This window comes from Sciurus carolinensis, chromosome 5, assembly GCF_902686445.1.
Source record: "Sciurus carolinensis chromosome 5, mSciCar1.2, whole genome shotgun sequence".
Classification (NCBI taxonomy): domain Eukaryota; kingdom Metazoa; phylum Chordata; class Mammalia; order Rodentia; family Sciuridae; genus Sciurus; species Sciurus carolinensis.
The window spans coordinates 148,469,981-148,497,579 of NC_062217.1; the positions used below are offsets into that span (position 1 = coordinate 148,469,981).

The 27,599-nt window shown below is 41.7% G+C and overlaps 1 protein-coding gene across 1 annotated transcript in view; it reads right to left on the reverse strand.

The window, feature by feature from the left end:
• Positions 1 to 27,599, reverse strand: part of Dnmbp (dynamin binding protein) — a 94,953-nt gene that overhangs the window by 15,475 nt on the left and 51,879 nt on the right. The window contains 3 exon segments of the mRNA XM_047553218.1: positions 182 to 329; positions 5,788 to 5,887; positions 6,649 to 6,842. Coding sequence (XP_047409174.1) covers positions 182 to 329; positions 5,788 to 5,887; positions 6,649 to 6,842 — 442 coding nt within the window.

A 27,599-nucleotide genomic window follows, 5' to 3' on the forward strand; every position in this document is an offset into this window, starting at 1 on the left:
CAAAAATACAAGCAGGAAACCTCTTAAGATTTCCATGAATATAATAGGAAAAGGACAAGCAGGTCATTTAATAAATCATGTTTAAAACAAGACAGACAAATACAAATACAAGCAAATACAAGCTGATTGCTATAAGGCAAAACTAAGGAACAATGATAGAAGCAAAGTGGCCAAATCCTACTTGAGATCTGCCAAGGAGCTCTGAAGATGTTTCTGGATCTTCTCATCCTTCTCATAGATTTCCAGCAGTGAAATGGCCTCATCATGATTCTGACAGTAGACCCTGTAGGTTCCCTCAAGTTCATCACGGTGATCGAGAAACACAGGTCCTTGGGAGAGCACACAAGCATACAACAATGTCAGTAATTTTCTTCTCAGTATCATAAAGTATAGCACCAAACTCTAACATCAGCTAAATTCTGTTATAAGACATGATGAGGCTATCCACCAAATTTATAAATTTCCATGTAATAGCTTAAAGTTGGAATCATTTAAAGCAGAGTTAATTAATATTTTACAGAATTAGAGATTAAACCCAGAGGTGCTTTACCACTGAGCTATATCCTCAGTCCTTTCTATTTTATTTTGAGACAGGGTCTCACTAAGTTGCCCTGCCTGGCCTTGTACTTATGATCCTCCTGCCTCAGCCTCCCACGTAGCTAGGAGCATAGACGTGCACTACTGCACTCAGTCCAAGCAAAATTTAGAGAACCACATCATCTAGGTATTTATTTTTTAGAACACACACACAGTTGTTCCCTGAAACAGAGCCTCCAGCCCTTTCCGTTTAAGCATAGTAAGGCATTTACAAGCATCCTACATGTGGGCATGTGATCAGAACCCCTTAAAAACCCCTCCCTCTCTAATCTCCAGGAAAATCTGCAAAGGACAACAAAATCCTTCTACAGCCGTGGTTTTTAACTTTTTAGTTGTGCATAAATTAAAAACATAGGAGGATAAATGTGATTTATTATATTGTAATGTTAAAAAGCACTAATCTATGATATACAACACATGTACTTCTTTACACAGCATTAATCAACAAAATACAGCAATGAGCATGATAATCACCATACTTTCAGTGACATAAGAAACCAGGAGACATTGCTTCTGGTTAAGTGTGACTAAAGTTTCAAGATAACTGCAACAATCTAATGTGATATGGACAAGTGACCTCATTTGGTAACAGTCACAGTACTACTAATACTTTATGGTTGTTCCTACATTCACACTTTAAAAATGTTAAATTTCAGCTTAAAATTTGTAAAGATAAAGATGTAATCATTTTTTCTAACCAAATTTATATACTCTGTGAAACCTACTCACAGGCCCCAGGTCCACAGCCTGTTAGGCACATAGTGCTGGTTCCTAAGCAAAGTTCTACAGAACAGTTTCTTTTATAGCTGTTTCCTGAGTGTGCTGTTTCCCTGCCTTGTTAAAATTATTCTTCCTCTTGCCTTTTGTTCCTTCAGTCAATATACTTGGCCCTTCTATCTTCAGCTTGAAGTGTTCCACAAGAAAACACCTCATCCTTGTTCTCCTTCAAATAGGATCCACTTCCCGCTTCTTCCATGACTAACTCTGCGGCTCTGGGCATAACTGTCCCTCAGGGGACCCCAACCCATTCTCTATAATGTCACCTCTGTTCTCATGTTGTGTCCCACAGAACTCCCTTTTCTGGAGATCAGCTCAAGTTAAATTCATTCCCTTATTTATAGTTCCTTTTTATAAGAGAAATTTGACTGTTATCCACAAACTTCTGTGGGGGTCCTCTCTGCCCCATCCTGCATGGAGGAGGAAAGGGTTGACTGCCGGAGGAGGATGTTGGCTGTTTTTCTATCTGTTACCCCAAAAAACTTATCTATACAATAAACACACAAGAGCCAATATTCTTTATGAGAGGGGGTGTGACGGGTCTGGGCCACATACCAACTCTGGTCTCTTTACAACCACCAGTCGCCCAACTCTCTTTTATTTATAGACAGACAGGTAAAGGGGGCAAGGACTGGGAGGAGCTTTTTCTGTGATGGACAGAATAGGGTGGAGTTAGGGGAGTCATCCTCTTAGGGGGAAAATTCCAGAAGGAGACAGGGAACCACTCCTAGCAGCACCACAGTTCCTGGCAGTTTCTAGAAGCCAGGCCTCTGCATTACATGGCTCAACCTAGTCTGATTCTGCTTCCCACAAACCTCACCACCTGCCGCCTCACTTCCATCTCCTGCACTCAACAGACCCAGCAGCAGGAGTGAGGCTGCCTCCTTTTTGATCTTCAGGGCTACTCTGGAATTCCTAAGCCCCCAATGTCCTCATTCTACCATCCCGTATTTCCCTGCCTTTTCCTCTTCATTCCGCCTTTCTATCCCATTTCCAACTACTTTCTGAGAACTTTCACTATCTGGAGACTGATCATGATTCACAGCCTCAGTTCACTGTACATCACTGAAACTATCTCTAGTGTTATTCAAACTGTGGGGCATAATCAAAATATGAGTCATGAAATCTACTTAACGGGTCAATATCAGCATTTTTTTTTTTTTTTTTTTTTTTGAGGAAATAAAATGGAAAAGAACACATCGGCAGGGCTGGGGCTGGGGCTCAATGGTAGGGCACTTGCCTCGCGTATGAGGGTACTGGGTTTGATCCTCAGCCCCACAAAAATAAATAAAATAAAGGTATTGTGTCCATCTACAACTAAAAATTTAAAAATTTAAAAAAGAACACATCAGAAAACATCAGATATAGTAAAACAACATGTATCCTGTGCCATTTTGTAAAACATGTATTTATTTTTTTTCTCCTGTGGAACATGTTTAAAATAACTTAAAATCCCAGCCTGGGTCACATAAACTCCTGGGAAATACACTGTGGAGAGAACAGTTTGAATTGTGTGCAGCCATTCATGAAGCTGAAAAAATGGCACTGAGGAACCAGGGTAGAGAAGATGTGTAATTGCTGGTATCCGATAAACTGTCTCTGGGAAGAGACTGAAGGACAGTAGCAACTGGTGGCTTCTGGTTGAGAAGAGCAGAATGGCTGGGAACAGAGAGGAGACTTTTCATTAAATGGTTTTTGTACCTTTCTAATTTTGTGCTGTGTAAATGTATTAAAATAAAATTAAACTAAAACTATATCATTCTCTCTCTCTGCTTCATGACTGCTATAAGGTGACAGCTTTCTTCTGTCAGGTCCTTTTGCCATGATGTTCTGCCTCAACTTGGGCCCAGCGCAGTGGAGTTGGCTGACTGTGTACTGAACCTTTTAAACCTTTCAGATTAGCTTCAGGCCTCACTTCTTAAAGATCTCACCTCCCAACATCACCACCCTGAGGACCAAACTCACAACATATGAACCTTGGGGGACAAGCCACGTCCATACCTTAGTGCCTGCTAGGTGCTAGGTACGGGGAATACGGGGCTTCCACTTCCGCTCACGGGCTGCCTTCTGAGTGGATGCCCTCCTCATTTCCTTTGGGATGCAACCCACCCACAAGGGGCCTTCTGCTGCAGTGCTCTCCTCGTCCTGCTTAGGCTCTGAAATCCTGAGTTGGGTCACAGTTGGATGGATGCCCTCCTTACGTTGCTTAACCTGGGACACCTTGTGCTGAGCCATCTTTAATGCAGAGACGTCCTCCTCAGCCTGCATGAGCTCCACTCCTGCCCGGACACCTCACCCACTCAGGCTCTGACACTCAGGTCTCCTTACAGCTCAGTGTTCCCTCTCCTCTATGGGTCCTTCCACCTTTTGTTATTTTACAATAGTTACTTCTAGTGTTTTCTCTATATATTTTAAAATACTGCAGATAATTAACTATGGTTTTCTATTTTTATCCTATCATACGAAATACATTTGTTCGGGTCATTAAGAATGTTTAATTTAAACAAATAAAAACAAAATCCTAAATAAAAAAAGGAATGTTTCATACATGTTAACATAAATGACACTTAGAAATAAAGTAAAATATACTTAAGTTTTTAAAAAATTGCTGATATAGAAGCTGCGGTTGTAGCTCAGTGGCAGAGTGCTTGCTTAGCATGTGTGAGGCACTTGGTTTGATCCCCAGCACCACAGAAAAATAAATACATAAAATAAAGGTATTGTGTTCATCTAGAACTACATATTTTTTTTAATTGTTTATATAATCCATGTTAATCTGCCCTCTGCTAATGGTTTCACAAAGCTTTAATTTGCTTTTCTTGTCCTCAGACCCTGCACTTATCAGATGCTCAAATTCTGTCCTTTACCATTATCCACTAAAGGAAATGGCTGGTCTTTGGGGTGGCAGTCTGAAGCCACACTGCAGTGTTCACCTGTACCGAAAGCGCCTCCCCTGTGACCTGCCGGCAGCCCCTCTGTAAGGCAGCACCGCCTGGGCCTGGCTTCTGAGTTATTCAGTTTCTACGACTCTCCACCACTTTTCCCTCTGTGCTCAACACATCTAAGCCTGCCACCGGAGCCTTGTTTGACTTAGGACAAGAAATGAAGAAGGAAAAATACTAAGTGTCACCCACCAGTGTGATGCAGCCAGACCTGGGGCTTTCCAGGAGGCAAGACCACCTCAGCTCAGCTGCAACTCACAAACCTACACCCCAGCTCACCCTGACAACAACAGCTCAACCTCCCTTTGTGAAAGAAACACCTGCCAACTGACCTGGCCTGCAGACAGGTAGAAGAAGCAGGAAGCATGCCCACGCTCAGGTCTGGATGGAGAGCCTCTTGGCCAGGCGGTCCTCTGACCCTGACTGTCTGGCCCAGGCCCTCAGCCTCCCCCTGTCCATTTTATACAAGAACAAACAGTTTGCTATGAACTGTAAAGTCCCGTGAGTCATCTTTGATGTGAAGGCAGCTAGAGGGGAAAAGTCGCTGGGGAATCTGGTTAACTAGAACCACTAGAGAAAGTTGAACATGACAACAAGTAACGGAACAAACTGGAAGAAAAATGAGTAATTACTTGATTAATCACTAATCCCTCTCATCACTTTTATAATTCAAATAAATGAATAATAGAGATTTATAAAATCTTATAAATTGGTCCTTTATGCTTTGTTATTGTATTAAAGTTGGGTCACCAGGGCTTCTTTCTAGTGAACTCAATGTCGGCTTCTCCTTCCTCAAGGGCCCAGGCTGCAGTTTCTCTTCTCTAAAGTGACAGACGTACAGTTGTATTCTATGACTGATACAGAGGTTAGTGGTGTGAGCTTGGATGACAAAGACCTGAGCTGAATGTCAGCCCATCAGCTACTAGCCATGTGTACACAGGCAAATTTCCTTCAGTTTCCTCACCTGTAAAATAAGATTTAAGACTACCTCGACCTCAGTTGTAGAGAACTGAGATCCAGCTTGATAAACCTCCAGATGTGGGGTGGTGATAAACACTCAAGAAACATTAACAAGGTTGCAGTGTCCTTCACCTCCCTCGGTCCCTTTCCTCTTCCTTGGGGAGGACAGAGCCCTCATTTTGTTCCATATCCACTTTTCTTCCACGTAAGTCAGGTGAATGCTGCCTGGTTTAAGCCAACACCATGACCCCATCCCCCATTCCAGTGATCAGTTCAGGCACATGGCTGGGTCACAACCATCAGTCTGAACGACACTGCACTCTAAGACATCTAAAACTTCTATCACTGACAAACTTCACTACCTCAAAGCAAGCTGAGATAAAAGGAGAGGTGGGGCTCCAGTAACCTCTGAACCAAGTAATTAACATGTCATATTCCTAGCATAAGGCTCAGCACCAGGAGAGCCCCTTCCCACCCTACCCACCGCTGAAACAATGGCAGGAGCTCATACCTACAGCATCGCTGATTTCCAGGGCAGCTAATAATTGCTTTGAGACCTTAATCACCATTGGCATATTTCCAAAAAGCCCCTCAAAATCGATGTTTGGTACCTGAGAAAGGGAAACAAAATATAAAGATGCATGAGAATGAAATTAATGGCACATCACCAATATCAGGAACGTCTCTTCAAGGATTACACAGAAAATACCCTAGGTCATTTTCTTTATTTGCTTTTACCAAAATGTTCCTAGAATAGAGACATCCAACCTTTATCCCTGATCCACTATGCTACAGTTTGGCTCTGGAGTGTCCCCCAGAGGCACCTGTGTTGAAAGGACTGATTGCCAGCCGGAGGCACTATCAGGATATGGTGGGATCTTTAAGAGGGAGGAAGGCAGGTCACTGGGGACACGCCCCTGAAGGGGACCCAGGGACCCTGGGACCCTGGTCCCTTCTCTTCCTCTCTCTGCTTCCTGGCTGCCCTGAGGTGAGAAGCTCTGTTCTACCATACTCTCCCCACCATGATGTTCTGCCTCACCACAAGCCCCAAAGTAATGGAGCCAGCCAATTGTGGACTAAAACCTCTAAAATTGACCCAGAATAAGTCCTTTCTCCTTATAAGTTGATTATCTCAGGTATTGTGTCATAGCAATGGAAAGTTCACTAATACAAACTACTCTTTTGTTTCTACCCTACCATCACCTTAGTAAAATGTCTATGGAAACCAACTTAGTCTATAATTGTAGTGCAACAGCCACCACAGATTTTATTTCAAACCCAATAAATCTGTGGTGAGAACGCCCACATCCTAATGCTTCAGGTATGGAGGACCACATTCAAAGCCAGGTTAGCTGTCTCCCTTAGTTCCCACCTGTGCCTGCTGCAGGGGAATCATAATCCGCTCAATGCACATTTCCAGGTCCCGAATATAGTCTCTTTCTGTCTGAAGAAGTTCTTCCACCACCTTGGCTCTCTTCTCCAGCATCCTCTGCTCTGGGTTTTCAGTGGACACAGATCCAGAAGGAGCCACCAGGGAAGAAGACTGAGAGGAGAGGAGCGTCATTTCTAGAAGGAAAAAAGAACTGGTTAGAAACTCTGGGTATGAGAGCCAGACTCTTCTTCAACAGCTTGAGCTGAGAAGCAGCGTTCCTTGAGAGCTAAGGGTCTCTGTTATTAGCCAGTCCTCAGGAAATCTGATTGAATGTGTCAGTTCTAAATACAAATGGATGGAGAGCTTAGCAAGCCATGCCTGCAGAGAATTCTGTCTGTGCAATACTGTTTCAAGACTGCCCTAAAAAGGAGCCAGCTAACTCAGGAGGACAAATCAGTATTTACAAGTTCTTTGTGAAAGAGAGTGGAAAGGGATGCAGACGTTTTCAGTCAGGCACAATGGAGCACACCTGTAATTCCAGCAGTTCAGGAGGCTGAGACAGGAGATTTGCAAGTTTGAGGTCAGCCTCAGCAACTTTAGACAGGCCTTAAGCAACTTAGTGAGAACCTGTCTCAAAATGAAACAGGGCTGGGGATGTGGCTTAATGGTTAAGCATCCCTGGATTTAATCCCTAGTACAAAAAAAAAAAAAAAAGGAAGAAAGAAAGAAAACTGTTTTTCACTTAATCAGCTATAAGACCTGTTCCCTGACCTCAGCAGCATAAATACCAAGTTGGAAAATAAAAACATCCATACTGCACATTAAAAAGAATATTATAGGGAACATATAATGGCAACTTGCCAACGGGAAGATAAGAATTAGGACTCCTCCATCTGAGATCTGGGTGATTGCTGAGTCTGTCATTTTTCAGTTACTGTGATGGTGAATCAACATTAGCAAAAAGTTGAAGGGGGGAAAACCAGCTTAGAGTCTCCTGGTCCAAAGATTAATCAAGACTCACAGCAGGTTTGGTTTCTTGATATGTCCTGGAAGACAGAAACAAAATGCTATAAACATGAAGTTCTTTAATGGTATTTTCAATTATAAGAACTTTTGCAGAACTAGACTGCATGATTCTAAAAATGCAAACAAATATGTACCTCGTTATTAGCTCTTACAATTACCTGTTCCTTAGATGTACAGGATGAGAGTTATTTATGCACAGCATTTGTTAATTTAAAATGCACAACAAATAATAAAATAAGCACCTGAGAAAAAAATTCAACAGGGAAACAATTTCCACTTAGTTTCCTTCAAATTCCTTAAGACCCACTTAAACAATTGCAAATTTGACAAGTAAACAGAGTATTAAGTCTGAGTATGATTGTGAGATGCAAAAACACAAGTCCAACCACTGTGGGAAGCTATAGTGTCTTTCACAGATTTTATTCTCGAGAAACCTTTCCTACTGCCCCTTCTCTAAGGATTTAGGAATTCCAATGTTTAAAAAAGAATGCAGCCAGATTCTGATTTCTAAAATCCCTTCTCCACTAAAAGGAAGCAGGGTTCTTTGGAGAAATGGCTAATTTCAGGGCTGGGGCAGGTAACGCTACAGGAGCCTGAAACATCCTGTGGCAGAAAGCAAGGAAGACGAGATGGAAGGGGCTCCCACTGACCCACCTGGCACAATCTGAATATGAACCTAAGTAAGTACAGCAACAGATTATAATCCACTGAATAAAATAAAAATCCATAGCAGGGTGTGGTGGCACACGCCTGTAATTACAGCAGCATGGGAGGCTGAGGCAGGAGGATCACAAGTTCAAAGCCAGCCTCAGCAACTCAGTAAGACACTGTCGCTAGATAAAATATGAAAAAGGGCTGGGGATGTGGCTCAGTGTTCAAGTTCCCCTGATACCAAAAATAAAATAAATAAATAAATAATAATAAAAATCCATAATTTCACACTGTTAAATACATAAATAAATAGGGGAGAAATTTTTTCCCCTACTTATGGTAGAATATCAATTCACAAATAGCAAAAGAAAGGATGGAGGTAGAAAAATCATCATTTTGCAACCATCAGAATAAAATTTGGTTCAGGTACAAAAATTACTAATAGATGATTCTGGTGCTACTGGTGATGTTGAATGATGATCAGAATATGTGCACAGTTTTGAATTACTACAAATTACATATTAATTCTAAAAATGGGAAAAAATATAGAGAAATGGAAAACACTATGACCTAGTAATCAAAATTAGTATTACCAACAAGGGACAAACACACATGTGCTTCCATGTCATGTCTGGGAACAATGCAATATTCCTTGTGCATTATACCAGTCACAAATGCATGAGTTGACACAAATCTTGAGGAAACAACAAACTCAAATTGAAGATCTGTGTTCTCCAAAATGCAAAGTCATTAAAGACAAATACAAGAAAATACCCCTTAGGAACAGTTCCCACAAAACAAGACTAAGGAAATGACAGTTAAATTCATCCTGATTCTATCTTGTATCCTGATTTGAAGAAAAAAGTTGCTACAAAGGACACTATTAGAACAATGATGTTGCACGACTATAATCCCAGTGAGATGGGAGGCTGAGACAGGGGGATTGCAAAGTGGGAGGGCAGTCTGGCAACTAAGCAAGACCCTGTATCAAAATGAAATTAAAAAGGCTGGGGATGACGCTCAGTGGTACAGCATCTCTGGATTCAATCCCCAGTAGAAGAAAGCAAAGAAACAAAAAAAATGAATCATATGCTAATAATTATGACTACATCAGTTGAAAATTTTCTGAAGTGGCAAATCTATTGGGTCATACAAGAGATATCCATGTTCATACAAAATACACACCAAATGGACCTAGGAATAAAATGTGCATGGAAGCCTCATACTAAAAGCATACCACATGCAATGTATTCTTGAGTAACTGGGAAGGAAAAAAGTTAGGGAGAGACAAAGAATTAAAACAAAACCATGGCAAATACTGGTGATTTTAAGTAAAAGATATAAAGGAGATTCTTTATATTATTGCCATTTTCTGTAAACTTGATATTCAAAGCAAAGTTTAAACAGACATGCTGGGAAAATATCTTTCTTGACGAAATCTCTTTCTTTTGGTTTTTGGTAGAATGAATGGCAAAATTTCAAGTATAACTCATTTCATCACAATGCTAAATTATACTTCTAAATTACTTGTGATATAGATACAATATATTTTTTCTCATGTTGCATTTATGAGGCAAGTGCTGTTTTCGGTGAATTACAACCCCAACCCCATAAAATTAGTTCTTAGTGGACTTGTTTTACAGTTTCTTTGCAACTTCAAAGAAGTTCTTGGTTCCAAATATGACAAGTTTAGAAAAGCAATTCATTTTTAATACAAGACTAGAAGGCTTTGGAAAGGGAGAACATTTACTGAACTCCTACCACATGTAAAGTAATTTATAGACTATACTCCTGAATTCATTTCATGTGCACACCAAAACTTTAAAGCAGGTATTATTATTATTCCTACTTAATAGATTTAAAACCCTAGGCTTTGAGAAGCTGACCAACCCAACTGAGGTTATGCAGTCAGTAAATGGCAGTTCTGGAATTACGTCTGAAATATATTTAAATCCAAATCCTATGTACTTAATCACATGCCATTTTGCATCCCTAGGCTGGGATCCCCACTAGAAAAGGTCAGGGGCCAATTTACTTCAAATCTTAGTAATTCCTGGGACAATATTCTCTCCCAGGATTCAAAGTTCTATTAATTATAGTTGAAAGCACAAAGTACCAAGCGAGTACTTAATCATCAGTCAGGAGTAGGCAGAGTATATCCAGGGGGTTCAATATTTTTTTACACTAAAAGTGAGAAAAATAAATAACAAATCTTTTAGACTCTCAGCAATTTTTTTCCAGATAGGATTTAAAACCTTTTGAACAACCTTTAAAAAACAAAACCCAAAACACTTCAGTGTGATTAAAAATCCCTCTGAGATGTTTTTGCTAAATTGCAGTTTCCTAGGTATCACCCTTAAGAATCTCATTCAGCAAATCTGGGTGGGAACCACCACAAATTTGCAATCTTTAACAAAACCCCAGGTGTTTCCAAAGAGACCAGTGATCTTCAGGCTCCATAAACCTATTAACACTCAGAAAATCATCAAACACGAAGTCAAATAAAGTTATCTGGCTTGAAATGACTCCACATGTAAGCTGTTTTCCCTTTATTCCACATAATATGCTAATGAAAAAGTTTGACCTAAGATTATAGGGAGCTGAGGATGTAGCTCAGTAGTTCGGCACTTGCCTAGCATATGTGAGGCCCTGGGTTCCATCCCCAGCACACATGCATGCATACATGAATTAATAAATCAAATAGATATTTAGTTTCTGGGACAACCAAGTGAGGGGGAAATGGCCTTTGCCCTCAGTCTGCTGCAGTGGGAACAGGCTCTGAATCTTGGACTTCCCACTTCTTAGCTGGGGATCCCTGGAAATGTTCACCTCTGGGTCTCAATTTCCTCATCTGTAAGATGAGGAGAATAATACCGGCTTTGCAGAGTCACTGAGGGAATTAAAAAAGGTAGAAACTCAACAAAAGGTAGTCCTTTACTCAAGATGGGCCAGAATTTGCTGTGTGCGCCATATTAAGATAAAATCCAGAGTAGAAAAATGCCACGTGCATAGACTAAAATTTTTTCCTCTGAGAATAATATCTGGGGATTTGCAAGCACATGGAGGAAAGAGACTTGGTATCAGCCCTTGAATAAAATGGGCGGACCAGCTCTCACTTTCTTGCTGGGATGGCCCTAGATGTTGCACTGTTTTATTTTCGCTGGGTAAAAAAAAAAAAAAAAAAAAAAAAAAAAAAACAACTTCTTGGTGGTTGCTCCCGCCCCAGGGCCATTCCTTCTCAGGTTAGTACACCATCCCCAGGTTCAATTCCCACAGGTCTCAGGAAGGGAGTGCGCTAACCCGCAGCTTCCCACGACTCTAACACACACTTCAAAGTAGTTAAAGAGCAAAGCCCTGCAAGCTCTTCCCTCGCCCGGGGACTTTGGTTGTCTTCGTGGGGCGAGGGAAGAGGTCCCAGAACGCCTGGAGGGGGCTCGGATCCCCCTCCCTTAGCACCGGCTCCCACAGCCCCTGCAGGTACCTGCGGCGCCCAGAGCCCGCTGCGCGCCAACGATGGGTCCTGGCGTCTGCAGGCCGAGCAGAACCTTCCCTGAGCTCTGGAATGCTCCTCAAGCCCCGAGGGCCATTTGAATAGGGTGGGCACGTCCCCCGGGCTTCCCTCATTTCCATGTGAATCGCCGGAGGCACCCGGGCTATCTCGGCGGGGCCAGCACTAAAGGATGGAGCTGGACTCCGCGCTACTGGACTGAGCTGTCACAGAGCCGGCCTCACCCTGCGCGCGCAAGGCCCTCCTTTCTGGTGGTTTTCCTTTCCCAGTCCTAAAACCCTCATAATTTCACCTCCCGAGTTTTAAGCCAAGATTATTATCTCTTAATTTTCCTACTCCTTGCTAAGACGATGCCCTTTTCAGGGAAGAATGACAAGGCCACTCCACGCCTTCGGGAAAGAACGCCGAGAAGCGGCGCACTAGTCTGCTCAGGCCTCTCTGCAGTCCCTTTCCCTGGCCAGGCGGCGCCCTCACTTTGCCGGGGTTTTGCCAGACCCCAGATCTTCTATAGTAGGTCCCTAACCCTCAAGCCGTAGGAATGAGCTGATCTCAGTCAGGCGGTCCCTCCCGGGGCAGCCAGAACCCAGGAGTAATTCATGGGAACTGGGCGCCCCCTCACACCTAGTGAACGTTTACGCTTTAAAGGAACAGGGGTAGAAGAGCTGCACAGCTTGCCATTTTTGTAAGAAAATGAAGAGAAAGAAAGAAAGGAAATGAAAAAGAGGGGAAAAGAAGAAAATTTGCAAACTTCCAATCACATTTCTATATATAGGTAAAATATGTAAGTGCATAGAGAAAGGTCAGGAAGAAGAGCCCGCCAATTTCATCACAGAGTTTGCCTCAGGGAAGGCTCTGGGATTTGGGGTAGAAGCTGAGTTCAGAGGGGACTTGAGCTCAGTCCGTATTTTGTTTGTATTTTCAGTGTTGGGGATAGACCTCAGGACTTCATGCATGACTGTCATGTACTCCACACATCGCAGCCCCCAATCGGTACTTTTAATATAACAATAGAACAAGATAGTTTTATAAACCCATTCTGCTATAATACATCACTACTGGTGAACATTTAAGCAACCTGAGAGAAGACAATTTTGGTAAAGCGCCCTTCTCACTACTGCTAAAATCACACCACCACCGTGTAATGTTGGCTCTCTCGATGGTGGGCTGCAGGAGGCTGCTTCCCTGCACCACTAATACATTTTAGTTTTAAAATGTATTTAAAGAAATATTTATAGGACTGTGTGTCACAAGAACTATTCTAGGCACTTTACAAATATTAGGTATTTTTACCCTTCATAATGATCCTACCATTGTCCCCATTTTGCCGATGAGATAGGAAGAGTAATCAAGAAGCTGGCCCAGTAAGTGGAAGAGTTGTGAGCCACCCAGCCCAGTCTCTGCTCTTGGTCAGTAGCTGTCTTATCCCAGTGCTTTTCCCAGGCACCCAATTTCTGGGTTTTGGTAGCCATCTGGTAGTTAGTGATTGGAGTAGGGGTGGATTCTAAAACACAACTCAACCTAATCTGTAGAGCCACAGTCCATAAAACTGCACAATGGTGCATTTGAGCATATTCATATATCTGTATCTATTAAACCTATTGAGTAAAATGTAAATTATAAACCCTTCAGATAGTCAAATGTAGTAGTAGATATTTACACAGTAAATATCCAATAGAGTTCCAGATAATTTATAGCAAAAATGATGTGAAATGAAGCAAGTAAAAAGCCTATTTTATCATGTCCTTTAATTCAAAATGAAAAGAAGAATAAAGAGGAATGAGTCAGCAGCTTAAAAACTAATACTTTCTCTACTTAACAAGCCACACACTCCCACCCTGCATCAGTACTGAGATGAACCCAGGGCCTCACACACTCTAGACCAGCACTCTACCACTGATAAGATTTCCAGCCCCCAAAATCTTTTAACCCAAGGCTTCACTTTTAGGAATTTATTCTATGTAAATAATTAAACGAGTGCCCAAAATATGTACCTAAAGGGTTGTTCACCAATGTTTTAAAAAATTTAAAAATCACCTGAACAGAAAAAAACAAAATTTCCTCAAAAGGACCCTGGGTAAAATAAGTAATGGCATATTCATATAGTAGAAAACAATTATACCCATTAAGTTATAGATTTATATTAATTTGGAATATCTAATAAATACTAAAAATCAGGATATAAAACAATTTATGAAAAAATCGGTTTTGCTAAAAAGCAGATTGTGTTTGTGTGTGTGTGTGTGTGTGTGTGTGTGGTCCTGCAAATCGAATCAAGAGGCGTTTTACTACTAAGCAACATCCCCAGCCCTTCTTATTTGAGACAAGTTCTCACTAAATTGCTTTCCATCCTGCCTCTTGAGCCACTGGGATTACAGATGTGCGCCACTGCATCCAGCTTTAAAAGGGTGGGTAACATTTTAAATGTACATATTTGAAAAGGAAAAGTGTTGCAAGTATGGAAATTCTGATTTTTCCCTTTTCACTTATTCTCTTTTCTAGTATTTCTATGGATAACATGTGATATGACAAAGAATAACTAAGTAGGAAAAAGAATACTTGCTATGAGAATATTCTTGTATTAACAGTCAGTTTTCAATTTCCCTGTTCATCCATTTCAAACTCTTCACTTTTTAATAATCTGAGTTTTCTCTCCTGACCTAATCCCTTTAAACTGACAAAATCGGTAATAAGACACTGGTGAAATAACTTGCAAAAACAAAGCCACAGCAATACAATTGAATGTTTAGCAATCGATCTAGAGGCAATCGTTGTAGCAAACCCTTAGAGGCAGCAGTCTGTAAATCTGCTCATCTTCTCCCAGACCCTTGAGGAATCACAAATCCTGGTTTTCCGCATCCCCACACCACTGGGGCCAGCCCCCACCCCCGTTCCCATTCCTTTCTGTTAGCACTTACTCCACTTCCATTTGGAAGCAGTTTGTCCTGCTCTATGTAAAACTGAGTGCTGTGGTCAATGGTCACTGTCTTCTAGAGCATTCTCAGTGGATCTTTTAGAACACCAGTCCCAAACCTCAGCAGCAACTGAAAGCCTTCCTGGCGGGCAGCATTTCTGCAGTAACTCTTGCCTATTCTGGCAAGCAGCCGCCATGAAAATCCCTGCTGGGAGGGATTCCTCTAGACCTAGCTCAAAGCTTCCCCTCCCCCTTTTCTTCTCCAGGTCCCTTATCTAAGCCAATGAACTAACCAGATCTGCTGTTTAATCTGCAACAACTTTGTAGGCTGCCATGGCAGTGAGCTTTATGATACTAGAAGCAACTGACACACCATTTTTGAGCATTTGCTAAATACACATAAATCCTCAGGAGGTATGCCATTGGTAGGCTTAAAACTGAGATTACTGTTTTTCATCTTTAGGTAGCATATATAAAATTGTCAACAGGGCAAAGGTTGTTTCTGTAAAGCAACTGATTATATAAAGAAGTTATCACTGTTCAATAAGCAAATTCTGAGTATATGTCAGTCAACAAAATTTTCCATAAAGCGACCCTCAATCTACACACACACCTGCACACGCTCACAACCTGATGTTCTATTTACCAAGTCACTCCAGGGAAAGTTTTATTGTACTCATAAACGGATGGGGAAATTGGGCACAGAGGAAAGAAATGACTTGCACACAACTGCAGAGATATATAAGACAACACATTCAAAAACAGCACCCCAAGCCCATGCTTTCCATTAAATGTCAACACCTATTCTGGGTTATACCTCCTCTGCAGAGGAGCAGGGCCATTTCCTGCATATTTCCTTTCATAACAATAACACTACAGTGAGGTTTCCAAATGTGCTCATCTACATGACCCTCTAGTCATTTTTCTGTCCTCTGTAAAATCAGACTTTCTCCAATTTATATTAGGTGGTTTACTTTCATTCCTTCCTCTTGCTTTCCTAACAGTTTAACTCTCTTTTATAACTTGCCCACCTTCCAGCAATGAGTTGAATAACAATCCTGCTTAAAGCTTTAACTATACAAGTGTATACTTATTTACCAGAGAGCTACCCAGCAAAATGCTGGCAGATGTGGCAAGGGGAGAGAAAGCAGAAAGCCTTCCAAAGCTTCTTTGAGTCCTGGACAAGTCATTTCATCTGTCTGGGCTTCAGGAGCAGCAATTCCTGGGGTTAAACTAGATAGTCTCTCAAAATAAGGATATTTCCTAGGGAGATCAATACTTTGATGGTAAATCTGATAAACCGTGGGTTGTGGGGAAAGGCCCCTATTTCCCTTGTCTTGGGTTTCTGGGGAGGGATGTGGAGCTGCTTGTGGGGCATGAGAAGGTGTAATGAATACAGCACTGGAGTGTGGACAAGCCACCTGGGTGCTCACCCTGCCTCCCCTCCTACCTGTGTGACTTGGACAAGCCCTGTCCACCTCTCTGGGCTGTTTCCACATATGTGTGACAAAGGGGTTGGACCTCCTTGGTCCCTTCCGGCTCTGGAATTTACATGATTTCCAACTCTTTCACTTCACTTAAGCCCCTCAATTTGGTACAAGCACACTGGCCTCTAATTAGTTCCACAGGAGCATCACTTGTGGGGCCTCTGAGGACTCACCCAGACAGTTAGTCACTTCCTGTCAGTGAGCCAAGAGAGCTGGCACTGCCGCTATTATGAAACCTATAACAACATGGTTTCATGATGTGTTTCCTCATGAGCTCTTGACCCTGAAAGCCCAGCTTGCCTCTGTCTTTTCCGTCCTTTCTGCTCACCTCTTTAAAACTCAAGTTCCAGCTTCTCCATGAAGGCTTCTCTCACCCTTGGAGTACTCTAAACTTCACTTCTCAAGTTAAAAACAAAATAATCCCTGCTAATTGTCTTCTGATATGAATTTTTTGGGCCCTAAAATTAAAAATTTCAATTGATAACACACATTTATTGGGCACCTATTATATGCTACATACTCTATTGGATTCTGGAAACACCACCTTCACTTCCTGCCTTCATGGAGTTTAGATCCCACAGGACCATTCAGCATACCTAATGTGTGCCTAATAGTTATAGTACTTACCACAGGAATTGCATTGAATAAATGGCAGCAATCACAGTGCTTCAAGCGTTGCTCTGCTATGATTGTGATGGAAAACACTACACAAAGACTTTTTAAAATCATTAAATACCTTACCTTTTGTCTGCCTTAACTACTATGCTGCCACACCTTGTTAGGATTTAGGACTGTACTGGTCTAACTCAGATGTCAGCCTTTGTCTAAGGTGGACCTGGATGAATCCCTATCCACAAAGCACTCAGTAAAGAACCAGAGGAATTCCACATTTTGGGGGGACCAAGTATTGGTATAGGTTGGCAGTAATCAGTGGCATTTTTGTACTTCAGGAGATGCTAAAAGGACATTTCCCCTCACATTTTAACACCTCTGAAATTCACAGCATGTCATAGTTTAATTATCCATCTTCTTTTTAATGGTAAAAGAATGAATTAAAATTATGCAGTCTTTCAATTGATGATGCTATAGATTCGGTGAAATGCAATATATTTTGTCAACTTGCCTCCTCTCAGTTTACAACCAGAGGAAAGGAGTTTCCCGATTCGGTGGAACCACCTCTGCTGTAGGACCAGGCACACAAACGCATCTTCATTCTACCAGACACGACTACCATCACTGCCACGCCCAAGAGGTCTGACAGCCTGATGTTTACACATGGCCTTGGGTACTTTCTGGTTTCAGAGGAAATATCAAATTGAACACTCTGGCATCAGGGACATGCCTTGACTCACCCTCCTCCTCTTCCTCCTGCTCCCGCAACACCTTGGTGCAGATGAGAGACCACACCTAGAACTGCACCTCCTTATCTTCAATTCCTTGCCTTCCCTTCATGCCTCTTCCTTTTCAGAGACCTGGGAGCTCTGTACACCAAAATTCCCCCTTAATGGAACATGATGTACAAATAATTTAGGCAATAGCTTGGGAAGAAAACACTCCAATTTCTTCAGAATATAACTCATGATTCCAGGAAGTAAGGCCTTTGCATTGGAAGGGAGACAGCCAGACTGGAGTCTTCTTGTCTCCAGAGTACATCATTGTCTCTATAGTGTCAATTACCTCCCATCTCTTGAAGAAAAATCACCCTACATTTATTTCTTCTTGCCTCCACACATTTACTCCTCACCCCTTTGACTCCTATCCACCCATTCATCTTCAAATATTGGCATCCTGATTTTAGAAGGTAAGCACATGGGGACTCTTCAGCTCTGCCCCCTTCAGCTGTAATCACATCTTTCATACTTTTGCCAAGAGTCTTGCAAGAGTGCCTTATGTGCCCTCCCTGGATGACCTCACTTCCCAGGATCCCTTCTAAATTTTTGGCAATTAACTCTGCATTCGTATTCCTCTAGTTAAATTATCTTCTCAGTCAACCAGAAACCTCCTCAACAAATCCCATGGCATTATCCTTGAGTCCCCACGGCATTTGAAAATGTTGGCCATTTTCTCTTTAATTCTGATTTTCTCCTGACCTCTCAAGTGCTTTTTCCCCAGGTGGCCTCCCTCCTCCTCCTGGCCCATGACTGTGGGCACTCAGGGCTCAGTTCCTAGGCACTGCTCCTTCCCCGGCACGGCTCTACTCAGAAAGTCATCTGCTCACAGTCTCAGGGGTGACGTCATTGAGAATGACCTGGCTTGCACAGGTCAGCTCTGACTTCCTCCTAGGGCCCTGGTCCACACTGCCACTTGGCTTCTAAGATGTCAGGAGTCTTGTTCTCCCCAGGGTGTTTCTCACCACCTTCCAAACACAGCTTTGTCACCGCAACTCTCTGTATCTTTGTCCATAAAGTTTCTTCAACTAGGAATGTCCTCCTTGCTTCTCTCTATCTCAACCCAATTTCTCCTTCAAGTTTTAGTCAAGTTCGAACATCAGAAGTCTTTTCCAATAGCTGAAGTAAAAGCTGATCTTTCTCCCTTCTGATGGTTCATGTATTTACTGTCTGTACTTCTGTACTTTATTTAATTGCTCACAGTTTTATATTTTGTCTCTTCAGTTGATCTGCAAACTCCTCTTGCGGGGGGTGGGGGTGCAGGTAGCCTTCCCTGGATACCATACCCCCAGTGCTTGGTACAGTGCCAAGTACAGATGCTAGCTAATAAACTCCAGTTCAACTCATTCAAAGGAGATGTGGGATTTATATGTTGGTAAATAAACTTGAATACCAACTCTTGCTACAGAGATATCATGCTCACATATTTACAATGAAAAAAAAAATCTTGACTATCAGAGTCCTAAAAACTCTGAGTTATCAAAGTACCTTCAAATTATGCAGTTTTTTCTTATCTTGGGAGAAAAACAAAACAGATTTTCTTGGAATCTGTCACTCCACTGTAATTACTGTCCAAACTTTTAAGGAATTTCTGTAATTTCCTTATCACCACTCCCTCCCCTGCAAATTCCGTGTGACATGCTTTGTGCTCCAACTACCAAAGGCAGGTCTATCCTCAGGTCACATCCTGTCTTGCCTCTCTGCTGTGTGACATGTGCTTGTAACCCTCTGCAGTGCTTTCTGCTCTTCTAAGTTCATTTATGCAGAAGGAATCTATTGCTATGCTTCTGGCTTTGACTGTGGTGACACAGCAAAAGCACCGGTCTGGGCATTGAAGGACTCAGATTTCTTCCTAACCCAACACTTGGCTAAGTTTCCTTGGATATACATTTCTGTTTCTCATGAGAACTCTAGTCATTTATAAAGCAAGTAGGTTGCATTTAAATGTTTCTCGAACACTTTTTACTGTGATCCACACTTCACTTTGTGACCTAGTATAGTATATGTGTGTATACATTTACAAAATGCTATGTACATGTATGCATACACATTCATATACACAAAACTATTTGCTGCTTACTTTTACTACATGAGATATATCATAAAATATTCTTACATTCACTTATATTTTATTTTTTAGAAATGATAGTTGCAATCCACTAAAAACACTTCAACATCCAAACATGGGTGGTTATCCATTATTTATAAAAACACTGAGCTTGGCTGAGTGTGGTAGCACATGCCTATAATCCCAGTGGCTCAGGAGGCTGAGGCAAAAGGATCACAAGTTTAAAGCCGTTCTCAGCAACTTAGTGAGGCCCTGTCTCAAAATAAAACATAAAAAGGGGTAGGGATGTAGCTCAATGGTTACGTTCAATCCCTGGTAACAAAACAAAAACAAAACACTTAACTTGTCAATATATAAGATTCCTTCTAGTAATAATATGACAGGATTCTATGGTGCAAACTTCTGACCTTTCTGATGCTAAAGGTTGAACCTTTAGTCTCAACCCTCACCTGGACTGTAGTTTCATATTTTCTCTAAGAGTTTTTTTCGTTCAGATATCTTAATATCACTTAAATTCAACACAGAGAACATGGAATTTGAAACACTAGATCCCCCTCCCATGATAACTATTTACGTTAGTAGCAAGTGTAAAACCTTGAAGACAGACAACTCTTGGTCTGATGATAACAGAGCAGCTTACACTGTTCTAATCTTCCTACTGATGACTATTCACAACTCTGGACAAGATAGCAAAATAATAATAACTGTATGCAGACATTAGAAAGCAACCAAAAGCAGACAGAAACTGGAGAGGACGTGACCAAACGGAAGAAGAGCAAACTAGGCAAGATCTATATTTATTCAATTTTGTCCCTAGGATAATCCCTAGTCTTTTAGCATGGGGGGGAATAAAGCAAAAATAAAGAAGAGAGCCAAAAGCAGCAATCTTACTGGGTCGAGGAATCAGAGATTCAAGTCTGGGGCTCTGAAGGGGTGAGATATTAAGGGGGAATCCTGGAAAAGAAGAAGCCACAGAGGAGAGCTCCAAAATCTATGTACAAATTCCCCATGAATCCTTGAATTGAACTACTCCAAGGAACCCAGCAGAACGTACTGACCACTAGAGCTGAGGAGTCCTGCAGATACTCAGCAACCAACGGCTGCTGGGAAGACAGGTCTAATATTTAAGACCCCCCAAGTTCAGAGGTTTGATCAACATTTCCAGTTTTCCACTAACATCTTAGAAAAACCCACCTTAGGACTTTGGACCACCTCCTAGGACTAGGGTCCACAACCTAGGCCTAAAGGCAGAACCATAACAGGCCTGCCCTAACAAATCAGAGGCCTCTGGAGAATGAACTGAAAAGGCAGGCAAGGAAAAAATCCAGTGGAAAGACTTGGTTTCTGGCCTGGGAGACAGGCTGAGGAGAAGTCACTAAGCAGTTTGTTTCTCCAACGGATTTGGAGTATAGTAGGGAAAAATGGGAGAGAAGAAAGGGAGGAAGAGATGGAATGTTCCATTTGAATCTTAAGGTTGAGGTATTTACAGGTTCAAGAGCAGATGTCCAATGGGGAGCAGCAGCTATCTGAATCTCAGGGAACAGGGGACAGTCAGGTGGGGCCACTTGTAAAGGGGAAGGCAGGAAGGTGGATGAAACACAAAGAAACGGTAGTTTTGAGTACCTCCTGTGTTCCAGACATGGAAGTGCTATATTTCTCTTCTCTTACTGTGAGACAGGTATTATCTTCATTTTATCAGCAGGAATTTGAAGTTCAGAGAAGTTAAGTGATTTGCTCAAAGTTACACTGTTGGTAAATAGGGACACATGTGAACTCAAGGCAGAACACTCCAATGCTTGTTTCCTTTCTGTAACATTTAGTAAGGACCATGACCCGCCATAGCAGAACCCTAGAAAGCAGAAACATTTCTAGTAAATATGAGATTTTATTTTACTGGTCAGAGAGCATATCAGGGGGCATAAAAGGGATGTCAACTGAGCTAAATATGAACAATACTTTCAAAAGTTAAGTTCTCAAATACAAAGAAAGAGAGTTATAAAGATATAAATGATGAAAGGTAGAACTGAGTTGGTTTCAGAGATCAGAGGGCACATTACAACACTCCAGCGAGAAGGGCTTGACTCTGTTAAGCCAAACAGAATAGAAACACTTGATTACAGTTACAGGCTAAATACAATAAGGAACTGAAGAGAGGAAGCAAAGTCCACTGCAGGAACAGATGTGGGGGGAGGGGAGGGGAACCCTGCAAATACCAACACAGGAAATCACAGAATCAGACTTTTTTTTTTTTAAGTTGGAAGGAATTTAGATGTCACCTAATCCCTATCATTTCAGGGAGAAAATGTACTTAGGGAAAAAAAAAAAAGTCTGCTCAATACCTCAACCTCTCAAATAAAGTCGGTTTGGTTTCATTTTTATCTTTGTAAGTACAGGTAGATAGCCTGTTTTGTCCAGAATGGTGCTGTGGAAACTGGAGTTAAATTAAGTCCATGTTGGAGGATTACCAGATAAACCACTGGCAGTTACAGGATCATACTGGGGCTTATCTTTTTGGTCTCTGATAGCCCCCTGTACAAATCTAACCAGTCAACCTCTTCTGAAGGAGACTTAGATGAGAAAGTTTCTACTTGGGAGGAGGGTGTGAGATGGACCTTCCAGATCATTCACCTTCTCCTGCTCTAACTAACCCCTATCCTCTAGTCATGACTGGGATTCTCCTAAACTGGTCAGAGCTAGATAGGCTGCTTGGCATGAGCAGAATATACAATATGAAAAAAAAGTTCAGGAGGGAGTCCAAAAGTTACAAAACAGCAGAGTGAAAATAGAAGTTCTTTTCAAAAACTGGAGAAAACACAATGACAAAAAGAAATCTGTACATGATCAAAGACTCCTAATATTCCCATTTTACACATAACTTAGCAAAGACTCAGAGAGATGAAATTATTTGAATACCTAATAGGTACAAAGCACCATGAAAAATGGAAATGATCGGAATTCCACCAGAGTTTTAGTGTTCATCAACATTTTAGACTGCCAAGGAATGAGCAGTCTATACAGAATTCAAGTCTTTATTTTCCACTAATGTCTAAAGAAGTGTAGGGATTGAGAGAAAGCAGCATGAAAGGACAATAAATTTCAGCTTGGTGCCCTGTCAATGAACTTGCTGTCCTCTCTCGCCACAAGACAAACAAAAATATTAGGGTATGAATGGAAAGAGGTTGGAGATTAGAGACAGCTGACAAAACCAATAAAAGTACAAGAAAGTTCCCATGAGATGGGTGTCTGGTTTTCAAAGCCATGTCACACGTTTATGGCACTACCCATACCTTTACTCTATAAAATACCTTCCAAAGGAATCACATCTCAAAGGTTGTTTTATGCAAGATACACTAGCTAAGAACTTTGGGGGCAGGTTCCTTAAGTGCACCAGAGCTCCTTGAACCTGATACAAGAACCCTTGTCATCTATTTTCATGCCTTATCCTTTATCCTATCAGAAGGACAGCTGGGTTCCTACCTTGGGATTTCTTCCTGTTCTGCACAAACTCCGAGTGCCTCAGGGTGCTGGGTACAGTACGGCGGAAGCAACTATTCCTCCTCCAAGTCTCTGGGCCAGTTAATGTTCTCTCTTCCTCTGAGTACCAGGTGTCCTTCTCTAATGAAGGGCTCTGAGGACTCCCCAAATGATTTTCTCCTTGTTCTCCCCTAAGATACTGATTCTGCAGACCATTTGGAATGATCCCTCTGTCCCTAAGTGCCATGTTTCCTGGTCTGTCGATGCCATCACACTTAAAATTTTCTACTTGATGGAGAGAATCTGTTCCTCTGTAATTAAAAAATTTAGGCTCACAGTTTGCAAAAACAGTATCATAGCTTTTATTTTCTGTATCAGAATTACCCTGATCCATGGTATGAGCCTTTGCGTTGGGATAGATTTTATCATTTTGATAAACATTCCTGTCTTCTTCATGGTATTTAACAAATTTTTTATCTCCATTGATACCATTTGAATCTGGTAACTTCATAAATTGACCATTAATAGGAACATGATACAAATTGTTGAAATTTCCATGGTACAGGTTAGTATCTTTACAATTCTCAAGACTATAGTTAAAATTTCTGAGGCCCATATACCAGTTTTGAGGTTGATATAAATTCCCCAAAGAATCATCCAAATTCCTGTAATTGGTCCACTGTTCAGTTCTTTTCAAGTTCTCAGGATTATAATTCAGATCCTTACAATTAATGTAGCCATTTGTCTTCTCATATCCTCCAGCTTTCCGGGTCACATGTGGGCTTCCTGAAAGCCAATTATCCTTCATGCCAGACCTTACATTCTCATAATTCACATTTTCTGGATTCCTATAACCATCATCACAGCCTCCTTGGAGCACACAGTCCTCTGCAATTTCACTTGCTTCCCCATAATCCATATAGTTTGGTTCACTCTGCTCAAAATCCCAGTATCCACAATCCCTTTTTCTGTAGGGTCGATTCCTCCCCTTGGACAGGTATGTGGAGTCCAAGCCATTTTCTGCGTAGAGTTCATCCAGCACGGCCAGGTTCCTCTTCCGGAGACTCCTGCAGTCTTCATACTCCCAGCTGGAGCCCCGGGGCCCTTTCTTCTCCACTTCTCTTTCTTTTTTAATCGCATGAGTCTCACTCATGTTCAACACAAGCATGGGTTTTACTTCTCTTCGCCATGGGCCCTGGCTGGGCTGAAACACCGACAGGTGCAGCCTAGCCTCAGGCTGGATCTGTCCTGCTTAAAATGTCTCCCAAAGCACCTGAGACACTCTTCCTGTTGCTCTGGTTGGAGCTCAGAGAGATGTGGAGTCATTTCAACTTCAGGATCCAATCAGTGAGCTACTATATTTTTCCCCTTAGAGGCCAGGAGATAATTAGTAACTAGAGTTCGTGTGATTGGAGTTGGCAGATCTGTTGGTGTTTCCCTCAAGCCGGTCAGACTGGCTCGCCTGCTTCGGGTGCTGAAGGTAGGAGCATTCTGCTGCCCTAAAGGTTTTGCAGAAAAAGCAGCGTGAAAGAGAAAGAACCCTTTTTGAAAGCCCCAGCTAGGGTCATTTATCAGTCTATCAAAGCCCCAGCTAGGGTCATTTATCAGTCTATCTGCCTCTTTAATCCTTTAGTAAGCCACCAGGGGTACAAACAAATGCTTGCATGTACAGCCCAAACTGCACCCCTATTCTCTGCCCTCTGAGTCCAGCTTTCCAAACTGTGACCTCTGAATCTTTTGGGGACTCCCTTCCTTTCTCTTCCCTTTACTTAGAGGAAGAACACTCCCTTCTTTGAGAGTTCTGTATCAATAGGATTCCAATTATGAGATACCATCACTCAAATCACAAGCCTTTTCAGGCTCCTACTGCCTGAGTCATTCCACTGAAGGAGAAAAAGTTACTTCTTTTTTTTTTTTTTTTTCACTCTTCTCTGGTGTGTGGGTAATTCTATGTTATAAAATATCCTTGTCCAGAAGAGAGATAAATGCTTTCACATTTTTCTAGATCCTTGTCACATCAGAGAAGCATCAAAACTTGAGTTCCTAATTCTCATTTATACTGTCCAATTTATACTGAACATTTAGGAACTGGAGAACAAGGCTAGAAATCGCAAATGCTGGTATTAAAAATGCCTGTTTAAGTTCAACAAACATTAAACAGATACCTATTATACATGAGGGGTTGTGGAAGAGAAAAGATGAAGTTAGCTCCTGCCCCGTACAACAGCAGAGGCCACACACTGTTCAGTGAGATCACATGGGGTATGTGGTATGTGACAAGCACGAGCTGCAATGGCAACAAAGCACAGTCCCTAGTGTGGCAAGGGGAGCTCTCCTGGAGGTGGTGGCATCTGAACAGTTCCCTCGGGGATAAGCAGGATTCCCATCGACTTTCTACACAAGAAGAAGAAATGGGGAATACGGTTTAAAGGACAGAACATGTGGAAAAAATACAGAAATAAGCTGAAGGGCCAGATCCAAAGGGACCTGAATGCCATTTGTTTTATTTAAGGGATAATGAAGGATCTTTGAAGGTTTTTTTATAGGGGACTCGCACCCCAAGAGACAGGCTGAATTAGATTGCTTTTTTATCTGTGTGGTAGTTCACTGAATGTCCAGAAATGATTCCTTGAACCTTCATCTAATCCCTATTTATCCATAACTAGATGTCTGCTCTTCTACTTTCAAACTTTGAAGTCTCTCTAGGACTCAACTGACCTATCCCTAAGATGAGGCAGTGGCCGCAGTCACTTCTCTGATCCCTCTAGCTTTAATAATCCATGGATCTCTATTCCTTGCAACTTCTTTTTTTCTTTTCTCCCAATACCTGATGTCCTCATGTGCACCTTCTGCTCTCTACTGACAGTGACAATCTCTAGAATGTCAGAACTTCCAATGTGTTCCTGAGTCTTTCGTCCACATCTGTTCCCTTGTGCCCCCCAAACTAGCAGTGGCAGCAGCAGCTATAGTACTGCAGCTCCTGAGGTTCCAGCTTGCACGACGCGCTATGGCTGGTGCTAGGAAGCGGATGTTTTCTTTTTGACCTTCACTACTCTGCAAGGTGGGCATGTAATTACCCTTATTTTACCACAGGCAAAAAGATAATCTGGGAGTTTGAATAACCTGTTCAAGACCACATTAACAGGTACATGGTGTGGCCATGATTTGAACCTAGATCTGTTTGACTTCATGACACTTGACAAAGAGGACTACCTTGAGATGTAGGAACCTCTTACTCTCCCTCAAACCAAGTGAACCCACAAGCAAACCCTCCCTGGTCTAATGCAGCAGAGGATCATTATGGAGCAAGGATACTTCCCCACCCACACTACCTTTCTCTCTTGTCTTGCCCTGCTCTGACCACCCCCACCCAGGGGGAGTCCTCACCACCCAACACAAGAGCACACAGACCTACACAGGAACCCTGTCCAGTACTGACTGGCTTAGTAATCTACAACTTATCACCTGAACCCAATAAAGACTGTGATCTAGTTTACTAAGCCAATGGGAGGGCAACATTATTTGGAAAGACACCTTTACCCTTGAGATACAACAGAGCAACAGAATAACCCACAACAACCCTATGAGATAAGGAAAGAGGTCACCCAGCTTCTAGAAGTTCAATTTCTGCTAATTATCAGTTTGAACTATGCTTATTTTTTCTGGTTTTCCATTTTCTTATGTGTGAAATGAGGAAGATAATGGTATCTCTGCTACCTTAAAGATATAGTTCCATGAGATTTCTATTTCCAGTCCAATTAAAAATAAAGGCTAGTCTTTCCTTAACTGTTATGGACAATAAAGTTCTCTTTAACAACTTAGTATCTTTGATAAAACTAACATGATAAGAAAAATACACTAAATAAATTGGTCAAGAAAAGCGATTAAAAGAGAGAACTAAATTATACACAAAAAGAACACTACTGACAAATGATCCAGAAAAGGTGGTGTGAAGCTAAAAGAAATTGTTGGGTAAGCGGAGTGAATAGCTGGCTATACATGGGGCTCCCTCTACTGCTTCTTTTCTAAGTCCTATTACCTTTAGGGCCTTAGAGTTTTTAGAAAGATATAGACTACCTCAGCTTTACCTTCACATTACTATAACCTAGGACTAATAAAAACCTGAGCTGGGTACAGTAGCACACACTTGCAATCCCAGAGACTCCGGAGGCTAAGGCAGAAGGAGTTCAAAGCCAGCCTCAGTAACTTAGTGAAATCCTGTCTCAAAATAAAAAAACAAAAAGGCCTGGGGATATAGTTCAGTGGTAAAGCACCCCTGGGTTCAATTTCTAGTACCAAACAAATGACAACAAACAGAAAACCCAAACAACCCTATGAATGGGTTGCTACTTTTGAGTAATAAATCTGTATACAAAGACATGTGGCTGCAGGAAGGGGAGAATAAATTTTTCCTTTCCTGGTCCAGGATTGCTGGTGA